The sequence below is a fragment of the Telmatherina bonti genome (genome assembly GCF_933228915.1).
Source record: "Telmatherina bonti genome assembly, chromosome: 23".
NCBI classification, from domain to species: domain Eukaryota; kingdom Metazoa; phylum Chordata; class Actinopteri; order Atheriniformes; family Telmatherinidae; genus Telmatherina; species Telmatherina bonti.
In genome coordinates, this window is record NC_136632.1 from 11,913,616 (window position 1) to 11,937,613 (window position 23,998).

The 23,998-nt window shown below is 40.0% G+C and overlaps 1 protein-coding gene across 1 annotated transcript; it reads right to left on the reverse strand.

The window, feature by feature from the left end:
* Positions 1-488: 488 nt before the first annotated feature.
* gpr37b (G protein-coupled receptor 37b) lies at positions 489-16,822 on the reverse strand (the record flags this gene model as incomplete). The annotated part of the gene is made up of 2 exons (XM_079263366.1): positions 489-1,307; positions 15,761-16,822. The coding sequence occupies 2 exons, from the start codon at positions 16,820-16,822 to the stop codon at positions 489-491; spliced, it is 1,881 nt and encodes a 626-aa protein (XP_079119492.1).
* Between the last annotated feature and the right edge of the window lie 7,176 nt (positions 16,823-23,998).

A 23,998-nucleotide genomic window follows, 5' to 3' on the forward strand; every position in this document is an offset into this window, starting at 1 on the left:
AATCTCCATTTTTAGCTGGGTGCTTTGGGTTGTTGTTCAAAATCAACACTACAACAAGCAAAATCTCTTTAATCTAATAATGACATAATTTTAAGGTGATTGGTTTTGTTTATTTCTACCATAAGTCAAATGGTGCAGGGTTCCAATTTACAAAGAAACAAGGATGTGAAACGTTAGGTCCCCCCGAGTGCCTGAAGTTTCCCATCATACAAAACCTGTAGAAGGTAAGGTTTCATCCTTGTTTTAACAACATCCCAGGCCAAGAATGAAAACATGTAACTTTTTGTTAGCTGTACTCTAAAATTATGGAAAACAAAAAGTTAGTAAATGGGATCACTAGCTTAATGGAATTCTTCACGTCCAACCTCTTTTTGCACCCATTAGAAGATGTTAGAGGACTAGGGTAAGGCATATCTCTTTTAGCCAAGTCTGAGACACACTAGCCACAGGCAGACCAGTGAAATCTTTCCCTGATGAGGAACGTCTCTCTAGCAGTTGGAACCAGCAGGTGTATAGTTACTCAGCTCCCTGCGGATAGTGCTGAATGGCGACAGCTCCAGCTCGGTGGTGCACTCGTGTTCGTTATCGTCACTGGCAGTGGCCGAGGAGGGAGCGTGGTTACAGCAGCAGCAGCAACAGCAGCAGTCCAGGAAGGCCCTGCCCAGCGGGCGACACAGGAGAAGCAGCAGCGCTGGAGTCACGGCGGCCCGACAGAACAGCAGCAACTGGGAGAGAAGATGTAGGACAGACATGGTGTGCTCCGGAACACCAGCTGCCATATATGCAGAAACTATGTTGCAGATATTCTCAGGCACCACACATGCACCATATACAATCGCCAACGCCACAACGGTGCAGTTCATCTGGCTCTCTAGCCGGATCTGCTTCTTATTGCTGCGCACGCTAGCTTGCTCTGCACGCCGGATCTTGCGTGCCGTCACCAATGAGCAACCAATTGTGAAGAGGGTCGGGAGGCAAAAGTAGCAGCCAAAGCACCACCAAAGTCGAGCGCCCTCGTAGGTGAGACCGAGAACGTAGAGCATGTCAGGAAGTGAGGTGGATATCCTGATAATACAGCGTTCAACTTGAGGTTCATCTGGGAGTCCCGTGTCCTCCACAACAAGCTGTCGAATGAGGAGCTCCGGTAGGGCCAAGAGGAGGGCACCAATCCAAATAACGGCTAACTTGGCAGTTGTAGAAGTGCAGTTTTCTATCATCTCATAGTACATTTGGACGTTGGTTGCTGCACGGAAGCGGTCGATACACAGAGCGCACAGGGTGAAGGTGGTCACACCCAGAGAGGCCACCTGAGCAAACAGAAAAAAGAGAGAAGTTCTTATATAATTAAAATTAATGTAAGTCATTGAAAGTGCATTTAATGTTGCCCCATTAGCCTAAGCGTCTTGCAAAGGCTTTGCTTAATTGAATCATGCTGCCTCAAGAGTGCTGTTCATGAGAGTACTTAAAGCTTGAGCTAATAAATGATAATTTACAATCATTTCAAAATGTAGGCTGCTGCAACACTTTTCTGAGATATAGTTAAAGTTGTCTCTCAAGAATGAGAAAATAATCCTTCATATAACATGGGAATTGTGTCATTTCATAATAATAAAGAATAACTGTTGGTAAAATAAAGATATCTCCATGTTCTCACAGCAGGACACACACTAATGGTACTGTCCTGAATGTGCACCTGGCACTACTGCAATTACAAGCAGGAGAGCAACAGAGGAACAATGAGGTGATTTAAGCTCCTATTAGCCATCTGTAAAGTCCTTAAAGGGTGTGTGTGTGTGTGTGTTTAAAAAGGCAGACATTTGACCACAGCCAGAAAGAAATTGCACATACATGTAAGAAGGAAGAGGTAGTTGCAGTGTAGCAGATATACGGTACTTCCTCAACATTCATTCATTGTTGACTCTGTATAACATCAAGTTATACAGAGTCAACAAATTGTCAGAGAGCATGCAGATGTTATCAGCATCTGAAAGCATTTGTTGGATTGAACTGGCACTTTGGCAATGGGTACTACTGCAGCTGGGGAGGGTGTGCACTCCCATTAACCAGCCTAACATGAACCAGTACCTTCCAGAACCAAATCATCTCATTCCCTCCTCCTCTCTATACTGTCTCTCATTTCTTAACTTGCTAACCTTATGTCCCTCTGACTTATCTCTCCTTTTATTTCCTCTCCTTTACTCTTCAACCTCTGCTCCTCTTTGTAGACCCCTCCCTTCATCCCTCCCTTCACATCAAATCTAATTACAACAGCCAGCTTCCCAGATGGCCTCAGTGAGCCACAGCTTTAGTGCTGTAAACACATACTTCTCGGACAGATATGGATGTACACACATCGCAAGATGTTCTATCTATGTAGGCTGCGCACACACATGCATGTACACACTCACTGACACACATGAAGGTCTTAACCGGGCTAATGAAGGGCAACCATATGGAACTGCGAGGGGTAAATGGGGTAGAAAAAAGAGCTGGAGGCTTCGAAGCAGTGAAGAGTAACTGATCAAAGTGACTTGTAGACGTGGAGGATTTCCAATGTGTCATTAGGTTCCCATCTTTTAATCATAATCATGGTCAAATTTGGCAAGATGAGTGCAATAATCAAACAATATTAAAACATTACAGCTCATCCTGTCAATGTTTGCCTTTCATGTACTTTAACATCTGTAGAAAGAATCATTCTAAAGTCCATATGACAATTTTTTTCTACAAAACATAACGACTGCCCTAAAACGTAACTGTTTGTCTCATTACATGCATGTTGATCTCTACATATGTAAATTTAAGCAGCCTTTGAATGTGGTGGAGCGGAGCAGTCTTACTTGTTTTATGGACCTTCGCAACTGAGTTAAATGACCAGAAGTACCAAAGTGACAGCTATAGTTTCAGCTTTTCTAAATGCTAAAGAAAGAAGCCTCAGTGCTTCCTTTATGTTCTGTCACCATGGGAAACACTACACCATTCTCTATGAGAGAAAAGGAGCGGCACTAATCGTCTGTATGTTGTAATTAGACAACTTAAAGCAACTAGTGACATTTTTCCCTGATTTTTATTTACTTTTTTAAGAACTGTGCCACAGTTTGGCTGATGGCCACAGTTAAACAGTGAGACAGCTCATTAGCTTTCAGCCACTGTGGTTTTCACTTTTTCACTTTTGCATCTTAGCTTAGCCCATGTGGGGTTGTGTTGTTAAAAAACTACCCATGACTTCTAACCCATGTACTCAATCTCATCCCTCATTTGATTCGACTCAACCATTTTTTTTTTACTGTTCAGATTGATTAGGTAGACAAACAGGCAATAATGTTTGGAAAATGTTTAACGGTTCTTCAAATTTGTGAGCACAATCAAACTCTCGAAAATGACAGAAGGCTGTTAAAGGATGTTGTTGACTGCTTATTTTGCTCCTGACATATCTTCCAGCATAAAAAAAATGTTGAATTTTATTGAAGGGGGTCTTAAGCAGGATTTTGAAAGCCTTTGCAGACGGTAGATTGAGTAAATATAAACACACAAACCACACCTGCCACTTGTTGCTGGATTGAGCACTGCGTTTTGAATGGTGCGTTTTGAGATATAGATCCAGTTTTGTTTTGCCCATGTAACCATCCCTAACTCATTATATGCAGATAATTTCCTTTATTTATCTCCTTTATTTAAATTAAGCCTCATTTCAAGCTGTCTGTGTGACCCACATCTGACTTGCACAGATACCCATCTGGTACAGATGTACAGGTGCTTGCTCATGGTGAATATTTTATGGCTTGAACAACAGGGCTGGAATGGCTTTAAAGGCAGTCATGGAGGCGCAGGAAGCCCAGCTTTGATCTGTTTGTCAGGGCGGGGAGCAAGGGCAGGATGAACAAGCATAGCTTTGTACTGATGGGAGATGAGGGAGCGAAATAGTATAAGAGTCAGCGCTGGGGACAGGTCAAAAAACAGAAACAACAGAATAAACAAAAAGAGAATAGACTATTTGAGAGCAAAAGAAAGAAAAATGGAATAACACTTTGCTTTGTTACAGCCAATTTGAAGTGAATGTAAATGTAGCATTTGGTCCCGACAGCAGCCTTGACCCTGTCATGTTCACTTCACCGGCAGTCAAGAAGACAGGCCTGGAGTTTTACCAGTTATGTCAGACTATAATTAAATAATGAGTAATGGAAAATAATGAACCACATTTATTGAAGTAAGACATGAGGGTTTTGCATACATTCTCTCAAGCAATGGAACAAATTTAGTATTCTTTATATAAAATCATAATAGTCAATGATGCAAAGGCTAGTAAATAAAAATCCTGCACAACTCGAAGCTTTTGTATTGTTTTTTTTTTTTTTTTTTTTTTTTTTAATAGAATGCTAATTTGAAGAGAAAATGTTTATTTAAAACTGTTTTACTATCGCATTTAAATGCATATGATGCAGCAGAGACTCATAATTGGTTAGGTCTCATGTTTTTAAACCTTTTTTTTATGAATAGTTTTGCTCCCCTTTTCTCTTTGCAAAGCTGAGCTGACCTAAATTGATGAATCCAATCTTTGAGCTTACATCTTGGTGCTGTTTTTAATAATGGCCCATTACCTTCCTGAGTAAAAGTCTTGAGAGCCAGTGGCATAAAGGCTCTTGTTATTAACTGAGTCTTAACAAGGAGCAGTAAAAGCACTGGCTATCATAGTGTGACTACAGACACTGTCTAGGGTAATGGATGTTATCAGGTGATGAATGGGCTAATGTTTGACACACAACAATGCACAACCATAACCATTCATTCAATACAGTCTTAAAATAATGAGGCACGGGAGAAAGGGTTACTCCACCTGTGGTACTTATTCTATGCTGAGATGTGACCCAGTGAAGGCTCCAGCAGACCATAACTCTAACCAAAAAGGCTCTGCCTCTGACAGCAGTCATCCATCAGCAGAGCTGCACATCCAGGAGAAACTAAAATGATGCGGGTTACAATATACTCCTATTTGTGGGTTTGTTTCTGCACGTCCATGTTTATGCAGAACTGTTGAAGTAAGCGCATATATGTAGAGTCTATGTGTTATAATGTATATGAGAGAAAAGTAAAATTTCCTGGAAAGGATGCAGAACTATTCATATTATCCATGGTAACTTAATGGATTTTTTGTCATACTGTGCTTGAGGTTTTATCTTTTAAAAATACTAACATCAATCGATAGAAATTCAACTTGTTTTTAACATTCAAGATGAGATACATCTAGATACAGATGCCTGGATTAAATATGTATGTGTATGATCTCATTCTACCATAAAAATCTAGATGACAGAGATTTTATTATAGATTCTATATCAGTATGAATGTAAGATTTCCACATAAACATCAGATGGCCCTAGTATCACAACACCAGAACTGTAGCAGGAGAGCAGAGTCAGAACACAAAACACCCTAGATGATGCCCAACTTGGATCTAGCAGTGAAAGCACCTTATACATCCTTGCTTTCCAGGCAAACCCAAACACAACATTCACAAGCATTACTGATATGCTTTGCAAAACCCCTTAAAGTCAACTGGATGCTATTAGGAATAAAAAAGTCTGCAGAGTACAGATAAACCCCAAAGGTAGCTTATCTGAACGCTACACTGGTGAAACATCACTGTGAAACAGCAACAAAGAGGTGGATGTTAAAGATTTGCTCAGTTACAACTTTAAGAGGTCAAACAGGGGTTAAATGTAAAACCAGCATTTTAACTGATATGTGTGTGTGTTTTGAGAAAAAAGGACTTGGTGTGGCTGTGATTGAGAACTTCAATTGAAAAATTCTCACCAAAATTCCCTTTAGCTTCATTTGTACAGTATCAACTCACAGCAATGCAGTCCAACTGAAAAAAATTCTGTGTAATGTAGTTATAATGTGAATTAAAACAAATATATATGGTATTTTATTGACAACTGAGTGCCACACAACTATGTTTATGAAATAGTGACAGACAAATTTTCTTTGTTATAAAGCAGCAAAAAAAAAAAAAAAAAAACCACACACAAAAGGTAAAAATACAAACAAACAAATATCCTCATGGAATTTAATATACTTTTTTGTTTTTGCACAATGCAGTAGACGCCGTGACTTTCTACTGGTTACTTTTTTTTTCTGCTCTGATGTGACAGTATATTCTCCCAGCACATTCAACTCATTTTCAGATCTATCGACCACTGTGAGCTGACCAATTCGTCTTTCCCAAAAAGCGAACAGAAAGGAAACAACGTGAATGTGAAGACTGATATCTGGCAATTCAAAGAAATCTTGTGCCTTTCTGCAGGGAGGGGGTTGTTTAGCTACGGAGATTGTTCAGCTGCTATCAAATGATTGAAGATGTTGGAATGCTTTGGACTTTACGAGTAGGTTGCCCCTGAGATGGAGTTTTGCTAAATTTTCTGTTTTCAAGCTCAAGAATGAACCTTCAAGTTTCACTGTTTTATTCAGTAATACATTTCCTCTCTAGATGAGTTTCCACGCGATCTCTTAGAGGCCTTGGAGAAATAATTTGAGGTATTTTTTTAGAAGGAAATCAATATTTTTCTCTGTGTGCGTGCATGTGTGTGTGTGTGTGTGTGTGTGTACATGGATATTACAAATAAAAATGCCAGTGCATCTGTCTTTTTTATATTGAATTAAGAATAACACAGCTGTTTTCCATTGTTTCTGCCTCAGCACTGTGTCTGGGGCTATTTATTCCAGGAATTAAATTTCTAAAACATTAAATCATATCTCAAGCTGTGGGAGATTTTCCCTGGACAGAAAAAAAAAACAAAAAACATTCTGCCCAGTATGCTTACCTACTGTTAATCTGAAATTGATGTGCTGTTCATTTTATTTGACAGGTAAGGCTGGTATTTTGCTATTAACTGGCCCCACAATCAATATGAAAAGTATTATAAACTGTTATTTAAAGATCCATCAGGTTTTTGCAATTTATTTATAGAAAAAATGAGAGACAGTATTTCTATCTATAATTATTATTATTATTATTATTATTACTATTCATTGATGGATCATGGTTTAGTGGCTGCACGATAATTCCACACTTAAAAAATAAAACAGAAAAAAAAATGTGAGTCTAAAAGTTTTGAGTTTTTTTTAAAAATCAGTTTTGTTGACCTACTTTTTACACTAAACACAAAAACATGATTTATTAGTTAGAAAACATAGCACGAAGTGTTTAACTATATACAAATCAGATTTCATTACTGAATAAAATCAAGAAGGAAGCAACAGTTTACCAAGAACAATGCAGCAACACTTCGCTAACGCTCAGCTATCGAACAAAGTGTGTGGTGCTGTGAGATTACATGTATATGCATATATATATATATATATATATATATATATATATATATATATATATATATATATATATATATATACACACATACATACATACATACATACATACACATACTTATATATATATATACATATATATATTTGCACAACAGCATGTGAAATTTATTGTTAAATCAGTGTTGCTTTCGAAGGGGACAGTTCCATTTCATTTCATATATATATATATATGAAATGAAATGGAACTGTCCCCTTCGAAAGCAACACTGATTTAACAATAAATTTCACATGCTGTTGTGCAAATAGAATAGACAACAGGTGGAAATTATAGGCAATTGGCAAGACACACCCAATAAAGGAGGGGTTCTGCAGGTGGTGACCACAGACCACTTCTCAGTTTCGATGCTTTCTGGCTGATGTTTTGGTCACTTTTGAATGCTGGCGGTGCGTTTACTCTAGTGGTAGCATGAGGCAGAGTCTACAACCCACACAAGTGGCTCAGGTAGTGCAGCTCATCCAGGAGAACATTTGACATTTGCCAGAGAACACCAAGATTGGCTAATTCGCCACTGGCGCCCTGTGTTCTTCACAGATGAAAGCAGGTTCACACTGAGCACATGTGACAGATGTGACAGTCTAGAGACGCCGTGGAGAACGTTCTGCTGCCTGCAACATCCTCCAGCATGACCGTCTTGGCAGTGGGTCAGTAATAGTGTAGGGTGGCATTTCTTTGGAGGGCTGCACAGCTCTCCATGTGCTCGCCAGAGGTAGCCTGACTGCTATTAGGTACGGAGATGAGATCCTCAGACCCCTTGTGAGACCATATGCTGGTGAGGTTGGCCCTGGGTTCCTCCTAATGAAAGACAATGCTAGACCTCATGTGGCTGGGGTGTGTCAGCAGTTCCTACAACACGAAGGCATTGAAGTTATGGACTGGCCCGCACATTCCCAAGACCCCATCCACCAATGTCGCTCCATCCACCAATATATATATATACACGTATATATATATTTATATATATATATACATATATATATACATATATATATACATATATATATATATATATACATATATATATATATATATATATATATATACATACACTACTCACAAAAAGTTAGGGATATTTGGCTTTCAGGTGAAATTTATGGAAAATGCAATATGTTCATGCTACAGTGATATAATATCATAAAAGTAAGACATTTAAGTCGAAGGATGCACTACTGATTTCCTCATCTCAAAAAATTCATTCAACACAAAAGGTAACAACAATGGTAGTTACACCACAACAAAAAATTTGAACGTCTCAGTATCTCGTCATGTGCCCTTGAGCATCAATTACAGCTTGACAATGACGTCTCATGCTGTTCACAAGGCAACTTATTGCCTGCTGAGGCATGGCATCCCACTCTTCTTGAAGGGCAGCCCTCAGGTCATTGAGGTTCTGGGGTGCAGGGTTTCACGCCACGACGGCTCAGCTGATCCCACAGGTTTTCAATGGGATTCAGGTCTGGAGAGAGTGCAGGCCATTCCATTTGAGGTACACCAGTCTCCAACAGCCGTTCCCTGATGATGCGGCCTCAATGAGCCGGAGCATTGTTGTCCATGAAGATGAAATTAGGCCTGTGCTGTTCATGTAGGGGCACAATCACTGGATTAATGATGTTATTCAGGTAGTATGGGCTTGTCACTGTACCATTCACAAAGTCTAGGGCAGTTCTGTACCAAGTGGACACCCCTGCCCACACTGTAACACCGCCACCACCAAAAGCTCGCCTGGTGACAACAGTGGCTGATGCATAGCGTTCTCCCTGACATCTCCAACATCGTTGCCGGCCATCACTTTTGCTCAGTGTGAATCGACTTTCATCAGAGAACAGCGCTGAGGCCCACTGGTTCCTCGTCCAGCGTAAATGCTCCCTGGCCCATGCAAGACGATGATGCCTGTGCCTGGTGGTGTGGTCAGGTACCCGTGCAGGTCGTCTAGCACGCAGACCACGCTGATGTAAACGGTTTCGAATGGTCTGACGTGACACTTGGGTGCCTCTCACCTCTCTTAAACGTGCCTGGAGTTGAGTGGCATTCATCATCCGGTTTCTCAGGGCAGTGTTCACAATGTAGCGGTCATCAGCACGGGATGTGGCCAAAGGACGTCCACTTCTAGGCCTTTCTGTGACTCTTCCAGTCTCCCGATATCTCTGTTGCAACCTGCTGATGACGCTCTGTGACACTCCAAGCTCAGTGGCCACTTCTGTCTGAGAACGTCCTGTTTGAAGCATCGCAATGGCAAGGGACTGTTGTTCCATTGTTAGGTGTCGTCTTGGTCTCATGATGTCAAAATGTGAACAGCATGATGAGGACAACTGTTTAAACACCAGCTCTAATTGAACCAGGACATTTATTGGTCAATTCAAGGATCACACACCTGCCGTGATTTTTGCCGTTAAGCTCCTTGTTAGAGAACAAGAGTTAATGGCAGACCTCATCTTGTAAGAAGTTAGCTAAATTTTTGTTTAAGTTCAATGGAACTTGTTACACCTGAGTTTATAATCACATAATTGAAAATTGATTTACCATTACTTACCATGTTAGATGTAAAAATTCTACTACAATAACTTCTGTTTCCTGGTATCTATTAGGGTGCAGAATACCAGAACCAGATTGTGTGCAACAGGATTTTGTGCAAGTTTTTTAATAAAAAGTGGTTCAAATGCTCTCAGAAACTCTATGCATCCAAGTTGACATGTTTGGCTTCATAAGGTTAATAGCAGTAATCATATAATCCAATAAGCTATTTTCAAAAGTAGCGTTGGCCAACACTGAACAACATCTAGCTACTTCTTAACGGCTGTTATTGAATCAATATTTCATATTTACATGTAAAACTGTAATAGTTTTAGTAATTGTACCCAACAGAAATGCTAATATTTACTGCAAACTGATGTGCGATTATGTTTCATCACCTAAAAAGACAATATCTACTCAGCCATGGACAAAAGGCTTGACTGAATGGGCTAAATAACATGCATTATGTAGAGCTGCTAATTACACACCCTTAATAATTTACATGTCATTATCATATGTGCCTCACAGGCAGGCCAAGAATACACAGGACACATAATCTACAGTTGCATGTTACCACCATTAATATGTACACTATATATACACATACATTCAGCACATGAAGAATACTGTGTGAATGTGCTCTTATTTTCTGTGTGTGTCTCTGAGTGTGTCCCCACCCGGAGGCTTCTTTCTAATCACAGATAGCTGATGCAAAGAGGAGGAGGGGTTGTGGGGGGGGATTGCCGCTGGCAGTGATCAGTAGAGGCAAGGCCATCCCACCCATCTGGAAGATCGGCACACTCCACTGACTTTGTGTTTGTGTGTCTGTGTATGTGTCTACATATAGATATATAGTAGCTAGATAGTAAGACAAAAAGATGTATGGAGTGAGGACGAGTGAAGATAAAGTTGCACACTGAGAGAATTGACTCATTTTGACCGTCATGATGAAAGAAAATTATGGATACCTTCAGAGTAATCCATAAAGTGTTAAGTAATACTAATTCGGTTCACAAGTAAATGATTATTTTGCAATATAAAATGATGATAAAGAGAAACTTAAACTGTCTGGACTCTCGTGGTCCTGTGAAATACCTAGACCTAATATTACTAGATTTTACACAGAGACACCGAAAAATAGTGTGATTCTAGTTATTATAGTAAAGTGTGCTCGTGTATGTGAGTGTTGTAATAGCAAACATGTCAAACTGATATATGTCCTGCCATTACCACCAATTTCAACACTATACATGGACCCACCTCTGGCCCTTTGTGGCTGCGTCTTGTCTTCCCTTTTCCTTTATTTCTTTCCTTCCACCAATCTATTGTTCTCTCTTGTTCCTCAGCCCCTGTCTGTATGCCTTTCAAAAGTCTGTTAATTTCTCTGCCTGCTGGAGCCCACTGTACCACCGCAGAAGCAGCCTACAGTGTCTGACTGCAGGGTATTCCACAGTGCACACAGTAGAGGCCGCATGCAGAACAAATTAAAGCATAAACCTGATTGTGATGAGAAAAAAAAGATTCAACTACCCTTTTACATCACTCACAGTTTAAGTTTTGAAATCGCAAACAAAAAAACCCCATTTATTTGTGTATTTTCTATATCTTGAATGGTATCAGGTGAGAAGTCTGGTACATCAGGGACGGACAACCAGACAAAGCTGATGCTAGCTTTTGAACTATATGTTTAAAACAAGCTGTATAGTTATTTTCTCTTATTTGGTACCCAGCACGATACTAGGGATGTTCGATTTTTGTTTTTTTTGTTTTTTATTTTTACCAATATTTGATAAACAGATTTTGTCCAACTCTTAATTTTGTAAATATCAACCAATGCCAATATTTTTGGAGTAAGTTGTACCAAAAACCTAAAAATATCTGGAAAACTCTACATGACATCTCCTATTTTTTGTCATTTTGAGTTAGACTAGACTTGGTGTATAATATGTGCATGTTGTATAAATGTTGTCATTAAAAAAGTGGAAACTATACCGATAATTTCTGATATTGCATTTTAATGTCAATATCAGCCTTCAATATCGGTATGCCGATAATATCGGACATCTCTACAACATTTCTTTAAAAGAATCTCAAATTTTGGAAATAAAGATCCAGGTCCAGGCACTCAAAGTGGTAAGAAATAAAAGGCCCTTAATAAAAGTGGTGTACAGTGATATACACCCTGAAGAAGGCATAAGCCATTACGCGTTGGTGTATTTTAAAGATTCTTCTCCATTTTTATTAAAGGACTTTTATTTCTAACACTTTGAGTGCCTGAACCTGGATCTTTATTTCCAATCACTTTGGTTTGAGTCCTTTCCTCATGCTCAAGCAATCCCTTCCATGACTACCAGTGGTTTGAGGGATACTTGCAGCTCAACTTCCATCTCCTCCTAATCTTAAATTTTGTTGCTTTAGACAGGACTTGATTCTAGTCTTGGCAAGGTGAAGGTGTGTCACGCTTTAACTTGCATTTGTGAATGCAGAGACTATAATAGTTTTCAGAAGTGTTCCTGAGCTCATGCAGTAATCTAAAATTACATCTGATTTGATTACAGTGCTGTGTAAATTCACAAGATTTTAGCCACTTAGTCCAAGTTTTCGGGCAGAGTCCAGTCACAAACTAATGTCTTGCATGATTTGGAAACATCGTCAAACTGCAGAACCGTAACATCCAGATCAAAGTTACATAATACAACACATTATAGCTTTCCAATCAACACAGATCTAAATGGCTCAAACTATACAGAAGATACTATATGGGGGTAGTGCTAATGAGCTTGATCTTTAGGGAGTTTCTAGGTTTATGTTACATGGTGACATTTGCCAATTAGTTTAGGTGAAAAAAAAAAAAAAAAAAAAAAGTCTAAGTCTGCCAGCTAGGACTGCCCATTAGGTTACTCCATACAGTATAATTACACAATTATAAATGACAAATCTCATGAGCTTAACTAATAAAGAATGAATGGTTTCAACTTAATATGGTTTAAATTTAGACATTTTGTAAATAAAAGATTGGCTATATACATCAGCTTAATGAAGACAGTATGTGCTTCTGTTAGATCTCTGATAATGTGTTCACTTTATCAGGGAATGATTCATAAACATATTTTTATCTGTGGGTAATGAGAAACTTTTTCAAATCAATCTGTTACAGCAGCATAATGTTGTTTTTTTCTTTTGTTTTTTAATGAACCTTGACAAATGACTCACTCCCCCTCTAGTGTTTACTGAACTTTCCTTTTTTTCTACTTCAGCCTAGTTGTACAAATCTTATCCTAATAAGCTGCTAGGTGCAAAAACCTCATTTATTACCCAATAATTTGCTGTTATGAGCATCACTAGCAAGAAGGGCCGTCTACAGTAACAGGAGCGTATTAAGCAAGCACATATGAGATAATGCCGGTTAGCCGATGCCAGCATTTTCATTTTATCTGGCATTCTTATGATTTTCCAGCTGCGTTTCTATCTCACACTGGAAGATTGCTTTCTCTTTGAGCTTTGGAAAATTCCACACTCGAGTGAGTGCTGAATAAAACAAGGTTTACCAAAGACAGCACCACGGGAGGCTCCTCTCTCAGCGGACACTCATACATTATCTATACACCCTTCTGATTTTGCATGCACATCCGAAGTGTTTGTACTGCTTGTGTATTTGCATGCATGCGCGACTGCGTCTTTATTCCAAATGTTAATGTCCCCTGTGACTCAGTTTGGGTTAAGTGCAGAATGAAGTCACCGTGTGTGTGCGTGTGCGTGTGTGTATTTCACTGAATGTTCCACAGGGAGCGTTGGCCTCAGGCTGCATTACTCATGGCCTGTTTTGACACATGCATGCGCACACACTCCGATAAACAGAGACAGGACCCTGTGCACATGTCCTGATGGATGCAACTTCACATGAAAAAATAAACACACGGAGACAAATGAGCAGCACTTCCTCACAAACACATGCTCTGCATTAAAAATAGTCAGTTGCTCTATATGCTGGAAGTTTGCTAGTTATTAAAAAATATCCTGTGGTCCTTGGGCAGCGCATATGCAGAGACGCAGGGAGGGTGTCTGTTTCTCTCTGATCCTACAATAATTACAGCATCTGTAGTCACAAGGTGTTCACAACAGAACCTGCTGTGCAACATGTTATTAATACTCTACACTGTGTATTTGTTTATTGAAAAGGGTCCATTTCAAAGCATCATCTCTGCTTACTGATTTAGAATGATGGGCTGCTGAAAATAAATGTATATAGGGGTCTGCCAGAGGGTCTTTGCCTCTACAACTCTCACACCAAGAAGCAAAAAATGTCCACTAATTTCCTGCAAAACTCAGCCACAGATCAACATCTTGGGATTCCTGCTTCGTGGAAGGTTGTAAATAAATACATCACAGATTTATCAGGAAAGTAGTGATGGGTACAGGCATTAATATGAACTCCTCAAGGACGACAAGTTCTTTTCAGAAGGCTGAAAAACGGCTAAATATTTCTCAAACAGCATCTAAACCAAAAAGAGTAATTTTTGTCAGGGTTTGTAATGACAAGTGAAATGTTAGGCTGTAATTTAAGAGCTGAGTTCATGATTAATGATTCAGACATGATTGCTGGCAAATAAAGCAGAGATTTTTAAAAGCAGCAGCAGCTCTTGTGATCATTCTGTCTTGAAGCAGATAAGGAAATAAAAACCATGGCAAACGTCAGCAGGAAGCTGCTAAAACACAGGAATAGGAAATGCAGCTCCACCACTGTATCAAGTAGACATGCGTTCCTAGTGACAACACTGTTAACATAGTATTACTAGTAGTATTAGGATTTAGAATTAAAGGTTGTTGGTCTCAATAGGAATCCTTGTGAGGTACACTGGAATCACTGGAAAGCTGACAACAAATCTGGTGGGGAATCAGGTTTCCTGATATTTATATTCACCTCAGTAGTACCAGGGGAAATTGAAAAAAGCAAAGTGGAAATTCTGGCTTAACGCAACAGGTTTGTCCTGACAGTTTTTCTTTGACACAAATTTAATAAAGTTGCAACTTGTTTGAGGGCCATATTCACCCACAAGATGAGGAACAAGTCATCCTGTCCTCTGTTTTGGCTTCATGCCTGGTTACACAAATCAAAGAGCCAAGCTTCCTCGTGATACTGATAAAAATACTGCTTCTTGACTGTCTCGACAATCCCTCTTTAAGACCGCCAATAACAATAACTGTCACAAATATGCTTAAAGATTCCTGAGATTTTATTGTGAACACAAAAGACAGTAGGAAAATCTGACACTGGGGAAATTGAAGTAGCTATGCACCTACACAAGAAGGGGATCAGCACCTGTCCTAATGTGCTGGAGAAGGTGACTGCTTAAAAACAAGCTACCTGCTGCAGTTTTCTTTAATTTTGGTTGTGTATTTATTAGAAGCAACTGGAGGAACTAAACTATTACAAATTACAGTCATGAATGTGAGACAGTGAGCTGCTGTTGATCATCTGGTGTATCTGTGTGTGCCCTGAGGGCAAGGCGAAAATACTTTGCAACAGGTTTTACAAGACACAAACAGCACGCTATTAGCAAATGTGACAACTTGAGACTGTTCCAATGTACTCTCAAGCCTGTCAGGACTTTAAAAACTAAAACAACACAAATTTGACTTGGGTAAACAGGCAACAGGAGTGTGGAAGCTGCCAAAAGTTCAACAGATGATGTCTCCCTTCACTTCAGATGTGTGATCACGACCAGACACAAGGTGTGCTAGAGACACTTGTGAGGTCTCTTTTCAAGGCTCTGCAATACAACTCTACCATAACATGAAATGGTTGTTACTGCGAACTTTTGGAGCAGAATGAAAAGGCAACATAAAATAAGAGAGCAGAATTACCTCCACATAGGGCACAACTCTGCAGGTGAATTCTCCCAGCAACCAGGACTTTGTCAGCTCATGGAAAACCACCATAGGCAGGCAGAAGAAGATGAGCACGAAATCCCAGACAGCCAAGTTGGCCAACAGCGAGTTGGAGATGCTCTTCATGTAGTAGTTCTGGCACACGATGCACAGGATGGCAATGTTGCCTGCTATCCCCACTAGGAAAATCACGCCGGAGACGCAGGTGATGGCATAAGCCCCAAAAGTCTCACTTGTCACCGGGTAGAAGGGGTTCCGGATCTCCTCACCAAAATCCTGCGAGCCGGGAGGGGTGATCGGTGTGGCGTCCCACGGGTTGTCCTCTTTGAAAGTGAAAAACTCCGTCCTCCTGGTGAAAAGGTCAAAGGGCAGGTCGGTGGAGGTGAGGGCCACCGGTTTGGGGATCGGTTCCCATGGCGACGCGTGAGGTTGAGGTTGAGACATAACTGCGGAGCTTTTGTTCTGCCGGCTTCTCCCCCTCTTCCAAGCTTTTCTCTGCTCCTCTTTTGTGCCTCTCGTGTGCTTGTCGCCCTCCTCCGGTCCCCCTCCTCCGTCCATTGAGGAGGGCTTAGCCGCATTGTAGTGTCCACCTGCTGGCGTCCCCGTACTACTGAGGCCGCCATTCAACTTTGTCCTCTTATTATGGTGGCGCGTCGCGTCCCAGTGTGAGACGCCGCTGGGATCCTCTATAGGTGTCACAGTCCTATTGAAGTCGCGTTTGTTGTGCCCGGCTCGCTTAATTTCTCCTCCTGCAACTCCCCTCTTCCAGGGGTGAGTGGAGTTGAGGGTCCCCCTGATAGCCGCCCGCTGCGCCTGGAGCTCCGCCGCAGACGCACCTGTGGCGTATCCCGCAAAGAGCGCACGGTCCCGGGCTTTGTTTTGATGACTTTCCCGGAGCGCCCCGTGGAAAGTCCTGCCAGAGTACGCGCTGCTGTTGCTGTCCTCCTCGCCTCTAACTTCTCCATCATTTTTTAGGGAAAACGACACACGTGCGTGGGCTAGTAACACAAACAACGTCCTGAGCGACAAAATCTGCATGATCCAGCAATTATCCGAGCGCAGTTTTAGTCCTCACGAGTGCGTCTTCATACCTCTACGGCAGCTGGGAGATCCAGTCAGTCAACACCCATGATGGAGAAAGCACAGAGGGTTGCAAGAAGACAAGTTACATTTGTGAAGCGGGCTCTGCAAACTTGGCTTTCCTTGTTGTGCACTATGCTGCTAAAATATTCTCCTCTCTGTCACTCTCGTTTGCAAAGTCTTAACATGACCAAGCAGGACGGCGAGTCGGTGGGATCCAGAGCAAAAAAAGATGCAAACAGATGAAAATGTGGATTTCCAAGCCCACAACCTGCATAAGCATTCCCAGCAGGTTCTCAATGTGTATTTGTGCCTTCCTTCACTGGGTTGGGTCGGCAGCAGCAATGCGGTGCAGTCCGTGTGAAGCCCACCAGGCTGCGACGCGCCGAAGTGGCGAACAGGGAGGGTGAAATAGAGGGAAAGAGGGGGAGTGGAAAGCAGTTCCTCCTCTCTCCGTATCTCTACTCATCCTCCCCTGCGTTCGATATCTCTTCTCCTTTCTCTTTCTGCTCGGGTAGGACCGTGCGCTAGAGGAAAATGGACTCCCCTGGCGGCTAACCCCGATCTGTCATTCCTCATCCATCATGGAGCATCCAGCAGCCCCGGAGCAGACAACGGCTGTAGCCCCCCGGCAGTCAAGCCTGCCACGCCCGACAAAACGTGCTAATACATATATTCTACAGTTTTAAGTGTCTTTTTTTTTACGTACAGGCGGCGCTGTGCATCTATAGCACAGAATTAAAACAGATGCTGTCAATTCTATTTAAAAAAAAAAAAAAAAAAAAGAAGCAAATAATGAACATAATCTCAGTAAGGAAGGTGTTGTTTCAACAGAAACACAACTCTACAGGAAAACTCTTCCCTCCTGACTAATGTGACCTAATTCTGAATTGCTTTGCCTAAAAACACCTTGTGTATCTTTTAATGTATGAAAAATAAGACTTTCACCCCAAAGTCTTTACACTGGGAATTGTCTACGGTAAAAATGTAGAATGTAAATTATTTTGAAAATTGCACACAAGCTTGAAAAGTTCTGTTTTTGTCATACCTCGCTTTCGGGTTCAGTCACCACATTCTCACTATGACAACTGCAAGCACAACCTTTTCTATAAGTGCCTCTCATCTCACTCAGCTGTAGGGGATATGGTCATTGATTGAGCATGTTGTACAGCTGCAGGCATCAATAACTACATGACTCATACCTCATAGGCTCCTCAAGTTTATATTTGTGTGTAACCTAGATGCTTTAAGTCAATATTGGACTCTCATATCTTGATCCATGAAAAGTTTTAGGCAATCTGCGAATTCAGGGCACCTAATTTAAACCCACACTGACTTTGCATGCAGTAGTGTAGTTTATTGAAATAGAGATTATACACATTGCCAAATCATACTGCCATAATACACCAAACTGCTACTAAAAGTAACTTTTATCATTCTGTTGTAAAGGCATCTGCAAAAGCAGCAGGTGATTTCTCAGGTTTTTATGTTGATATGCAAGGAGGAGAACAAAAATGTAGCAGAGCTTAATGATCGGACCAAATGTGATGCCAGATGTCAAGTTCAGAGAAGCTGAGGACATCTTTGGCTCAGGTGGTTTGTTGCTAAACCAAAGGCTGGTGGTTTGATCTCCTGGTGAGCTGCACAGCTTTGGCAGGTGCCTTTACCAGCATGATGTTTGACTGTTGCTAAGTTTGTCCTGTATGCAGAGGTTAGCGCAGCCTAAGAATGGTCCAAGTAAAACAACATGTATCCGTCATGAGGCTAAATTGCTGTACATGGGCAGTCAAATGTATCTCGTGTGCTTTAATGCCACAGAAGACTTTTGTATTCCACAAACATTTCAGCAACCGATATTTCCTCAATTCAGCTAAAGTGTGAAAGAGGACAAGCACAGTAGAGGGAACAGGTCACTTGAGCATGTTTCTTTAGGAATACACAGAAGTAGGAATGAGAAAGAAATAAAGTCCAAGCAGTTATTCTGACAGGATTGGTGGGGGTATGCCTGACGAGATAAGGTAATCACAGAGTACTGTGATTAAATACATGCATTCAAACCCACAGCCCATGAGTAAGTATGTCCAGTGCTCAGTCAATAATTCAACAGACTCTCAGGACTTAATGAAGTGATCATATTATGTCTCAAGTACTTTAAGTACTGCAAATGGACTCAGACGGATGGAGGCTCAGACCACATGGATCCTGTGGGGAAGAGAGAACACACTTTCAGACATATTGATGCTCAACGTGAATACACACAAACACACATTTAGGGATGCAAGGATGGAAGCAAAAAGGCACTTTACAGGTTTTAGAATTGAAGTACATGCTTGTGCACCACTCATATTCAAGTATAAAAGCATGTTTTCAATTTTTCCTTTTCACACCTGGGTGTTTGTGTGTTTTTGCAAGAAACATATGTCAACTGTGAGAGATGGAGAGGGCGAGTGGGTTATTGGCAGGCAGAATGGACAGCTAGCTGGTGACCTTCTACATCAAATAGGTGAATGGAGCCAATTCCAGCCAGGGGAGCGCTCTCACAAACACACATCACACACAAGCATGCCGAGCCAAGTTTCACAGTTGGGGAGAACGCTGATGATGGATGACTTAAGCTGCTTTTTTCACTGACTTTGATTTGACTGTTAAAAGTTTGACATGTTTGCAACCCAACCAGTGGACTCCTTGCTGTGAATGCAGTTTACGTCTATCATAGAAAGTATAGGGCTAATTACAAGTCATGTGGTTGGCCTCAGGTCATACTTCTGAACTTTTCCTTGCAGTGTGCAACTTCCTATGCACTGTTACATTCTAATAAATGGGAGATTTCAGTCATTATATTTGTGTTTAAATGAGTGCAAATCCCAGCAAAGCTAATTCCAGATACATACATGTTCAGCATCTGCAAGGCTTCACTAGTTACACACTTCTTTTCTTTTCTTTTGCTGTGTGTGACCTTGAATATAACCACTACAACTCACACAACCATTTTAATCAGCTGAAAGGCATGAGGTAACACTTCACATGTAATTATCATGTCTATTGTGTATGGGGTCCACAGGGACTCGTGAGTTGGCGTGTGTGGGTGGCGATAAAGAGAGGAGCTTCTCTCATTGATGTACTCATGCGTTGCAAACTCAATGGTTGAAATGCGGAGGGATGTTAAAGGGCACACGCCATGCGTGCAAACACATTGCACAAAAGAAAAAAAACCCTGACAGAGTAAGTGTTTACATGCACAACAGGACATCCAGACATGCACAGGAGACAGGCTTCAGGTTAGTAGGGCATGAAGTTGGCAAGGATAACAAGTCTGGGCCATGAAGATTTCATAAATTGTCACTACGGGGAGAATAAACTACACACATGCACATGCATGAGTTCATGTGATTGTCCATGACAGTCACAACTCCTCACAACTTTCTTATTCCAACCCCACTCCAAGTCCTAACCTTGACCTAATAACACCCCAAGACATTTAGAAATGATCATGACTATACCTCTTTTCCAGCTCCTGATTAGTTTTTATTAATCACCACTCATGCTGGGTCTAATCATCCACGATGTGTGATGCTTACATTTTCCCCATTTCTCTCCACATCTCTGTCTCATTCTTGTGTTATGTTTTTAAAGGTGTTAAATTCAAGCTTCACAGGCGCTCCACAACTTATCTGCTGAGATCATGTCAGATAACAGACACTCATTCAAGCTCACATCGCATCAGTACTTCGGTCTATCCCAGAATGATTTGTTTCAAGTCGAGCTGATTGCAGCAGCAGGCATTCGATGATACAAACAGCTTTCATGGTCCTACTCTCTGCTGAATTATTTACTCCTCCATCTCCTTGTGGTTTTGTCTGGAAGAGTTATTTTTCCGAATTAATTATTGGTGGGATATATTTTTCCTGTTATTAGTCTGTTAGCCTTTAGCTGCAATTTTGTACATCTATGCTGGTGGGAAATTGTCTTATCTAAGCGCTGTATAGCTGCAGAAGAGTTGAGGCTTTTTACTGAAATTGCAAGAGTCAAATACATTTGTCAACATTTGACTTATCTGGGCATTTCACTGTGTCCAAATAGTTATGTTCCTGCAAATTAAACATTCTTGCATGCAATCTAGTGTACAATTATATTTGTGCCTAAAATTTCATTCATTTAAGGTGTATAACATTACGTTTCCGTAGCGTCAGCACAATCCTGAGAGGATTTCAGGGGTCGTTTTTAAATGGTTGTAGCTTGTCTAACCCTGGTGGTTCACTATGTGCCAGATCATAGCCCAATATCGCCATCTGGTGGCTGTCAACAGTGCAACACATTTTAATTGTGCCATCCAGTTCAGCGGTCCTGAACCTAGGGTCCTTGACCCCTGTTTAGACCTTGTTTTCACTCAGAGATAACTAAGTTGAATCTGCCTACATTTTTGTATTATTTGAACATTTCACTGACATTGAACAAGCATCTTTGCAGCCTAAATCCTGGTCGCAAAGTCACTTTAATGTGTTAACCTTTAAAGCCTTACGTAAGAAATAATGGGTGGAAAATTCAGATCCTTTTCAGAACGAAGTCTTTGTTTGGTCTTTTTACAAAATGTAACAAAAAAAATTACAAAAATAATATTTATGAATAAAACTTTACTGTGTGACGCATCCAAACGGTAGTGCAAAAAGGTTTTTACTAAGGGACAGAAGACAAATATCAGATTAAACAAGTTGAGCAAAGTTTTTGCCATAAAATAATGAAAAAGGTCTCAAACTTTATATAACAGAAGTGATATGTTTGGTATTTACAATACATATCCTTTATCAAGAATGAAAAAAGCTATTTAGCCGCACCCCATTAGTTTTTATCCATGTACTGTTTAATTTCTTAGGTTATTAGCTTTCTGGTAGGTACATGGAAGGAGTCTTCCAAGAAAACTGGTTGAAAATCACTGCTCTAGTTAATCACATTTTCAATAAAACAACGGCAAAATTCGATCTTTTTAATTTGTTAAAATTTCATGCAGCTTTACAACTTTATTATAGCTTAATGAACCCAAACAAGCTTTGAAAGAAATTACTAATATTTTCATCGGACTGTATTTTCTTTCTTTTGTTTTCTCTTTGTCAGTCACTTTCTGTGTTTGTCTTCTTACATTTCATTTGGCTCTTTCCTCTTTTTCAATTTTATTTTTTTGGCCTGTGCTTCTTACTTTAGGTCATTCATTGCTTGTATTTTCATATTTTCTGTTCCTCTTTATCTCCCAGACAGAAACAGAAAAATGACTGTTACCTATTTTCAGTTTCATGAATTTTTTTTTCTTCAGTATTTTGTGTGTTCGTCTCTTAACTTTTCCTCTATCTTGCATTTGATTATGATTATTGTGATTAGTCTCTGATTCTTCCTCTATCTCCTCTGACTGCAAAGATTATATTAATCACCTTCTTGGTGAAATGGTTCCTTGATTCAATACTCACTGGGATTGTAGTATTCTAATCCTCCACAAAACTCAATCAGAACTATCCACATAAACCCATTTACATGCAGACTTGTTCCAAATGTTGCAATTTTGTTAAAGACCTTGTTATATAATTGTGGTAAATGATCTTTATATTGACAGTTTTACGGAAAATAGTCCTTTCTCACTGCTATCAGCCTTGATTTGCTGTGAACAAAATGAATGAGTCTCGTAAAGAGGTGAAACATAGCTTGGCTTATTGAACATCTTATTTAATTAAAAACCTCTCCCTACACCACTTGAAATGAAAAACAATATACACAATTTTTTTCCTTTTTTATATACTGGTATGGAAAATGGCAAAAAACAAGACTCTTTCTGTCTCTCTACCTATATATATATATATATATATACATATATATATATATATATATGTGTATATATATATATATATATATATATATATATATATATATATATATATATATATATATATATATATATATATATATATATATATATAATTGCATCGAGTCATGACTTCAATCCAATCCCCCATCATGAGCATACACGCGGCGACAGCGGGAAGGAAAAAACTCCCCTTTAACAGGAAGAAAACCTCTGGCAGAACCCGGCTCTGGGAGGGCAGCCATCTGCCTCGACTGGTTGGGGTGGAGAGGACAAGAAAGACAGATCAACACAACAATAAGACTATGATCAGGTGTGTCAAAAATTGCTAGGTTTTATGCTTGAATGTGTGAAAACTTGTTTTTAATATACCAAATTTGTTTTTCTGCAAATCAATGACCCTTGTAATTGTGGGGCTAGTCTCCTGTTTATCTCTAAGACGAGGACCGTAGCGTATGCAGAAGCATCTTTTAGTGTCTGTGGTCCTCGCCTGTGGAACAGCCTTCCTGAGGGCTGCTGGGAGTGTTGATATCTTTAAGAAGCAGCTTAAAACTTACCATTACAGTAAAGCTTTTGATGATCATATTTGAAGTCATAGTTGTTTAAATTTTTTTTTTTTTTTTTTAATGTTTAACTTATTATTTTACTACATGTTGACTTTAATGTATGATGTTTTTCATTCATTCATTCATTCATTATCCTAACCGCTTAGTCCAATTAAGGGTTTCAGGGAAGCTGGAGCCTATCCCAGCAGTCTTTGGGCGAAAGGCAGGGTACACCCCGGACAGCTTGCCAGTCCATCGCAGGGCATATGATGTTTTTATTGTCTTAAATTTTGTAATCTCATTTTAATGTTTTTTTTTTATCAGTCTTGTATTGCTTCTTACTATATCTTTATTTCATGTTTTTTTATTCCCCTAAATTTTTATTTAGTCTTAGTATCTTTTATTTTCCAGTGTTTTTAGCTTCCTGACAGTTTAATGGGGTTGAGACAGTGCCTATTGAGACATAATTTAATATGATTACTATGTTGTGTTTTTGTCAGTTTCACAGACTGTTAATTTACAAATAAAGTTTGATTTGATTTTCAACAACTCACTAGGTGAAAAGCAGCGGTCCTCTGCACTTTGTGAGAAGTCATGGCTAAAACAAAAGGGCTCAGTGATGACCTGTTACAGCATATTGTGGCTACTCGCAACTCAGAAAAGATCTACAAGGCCATATCTAAATGCATTCAGGTTCTGGTGCCCACAGTACACAGTATTATTTAGAAAATGCATGTTCCACAC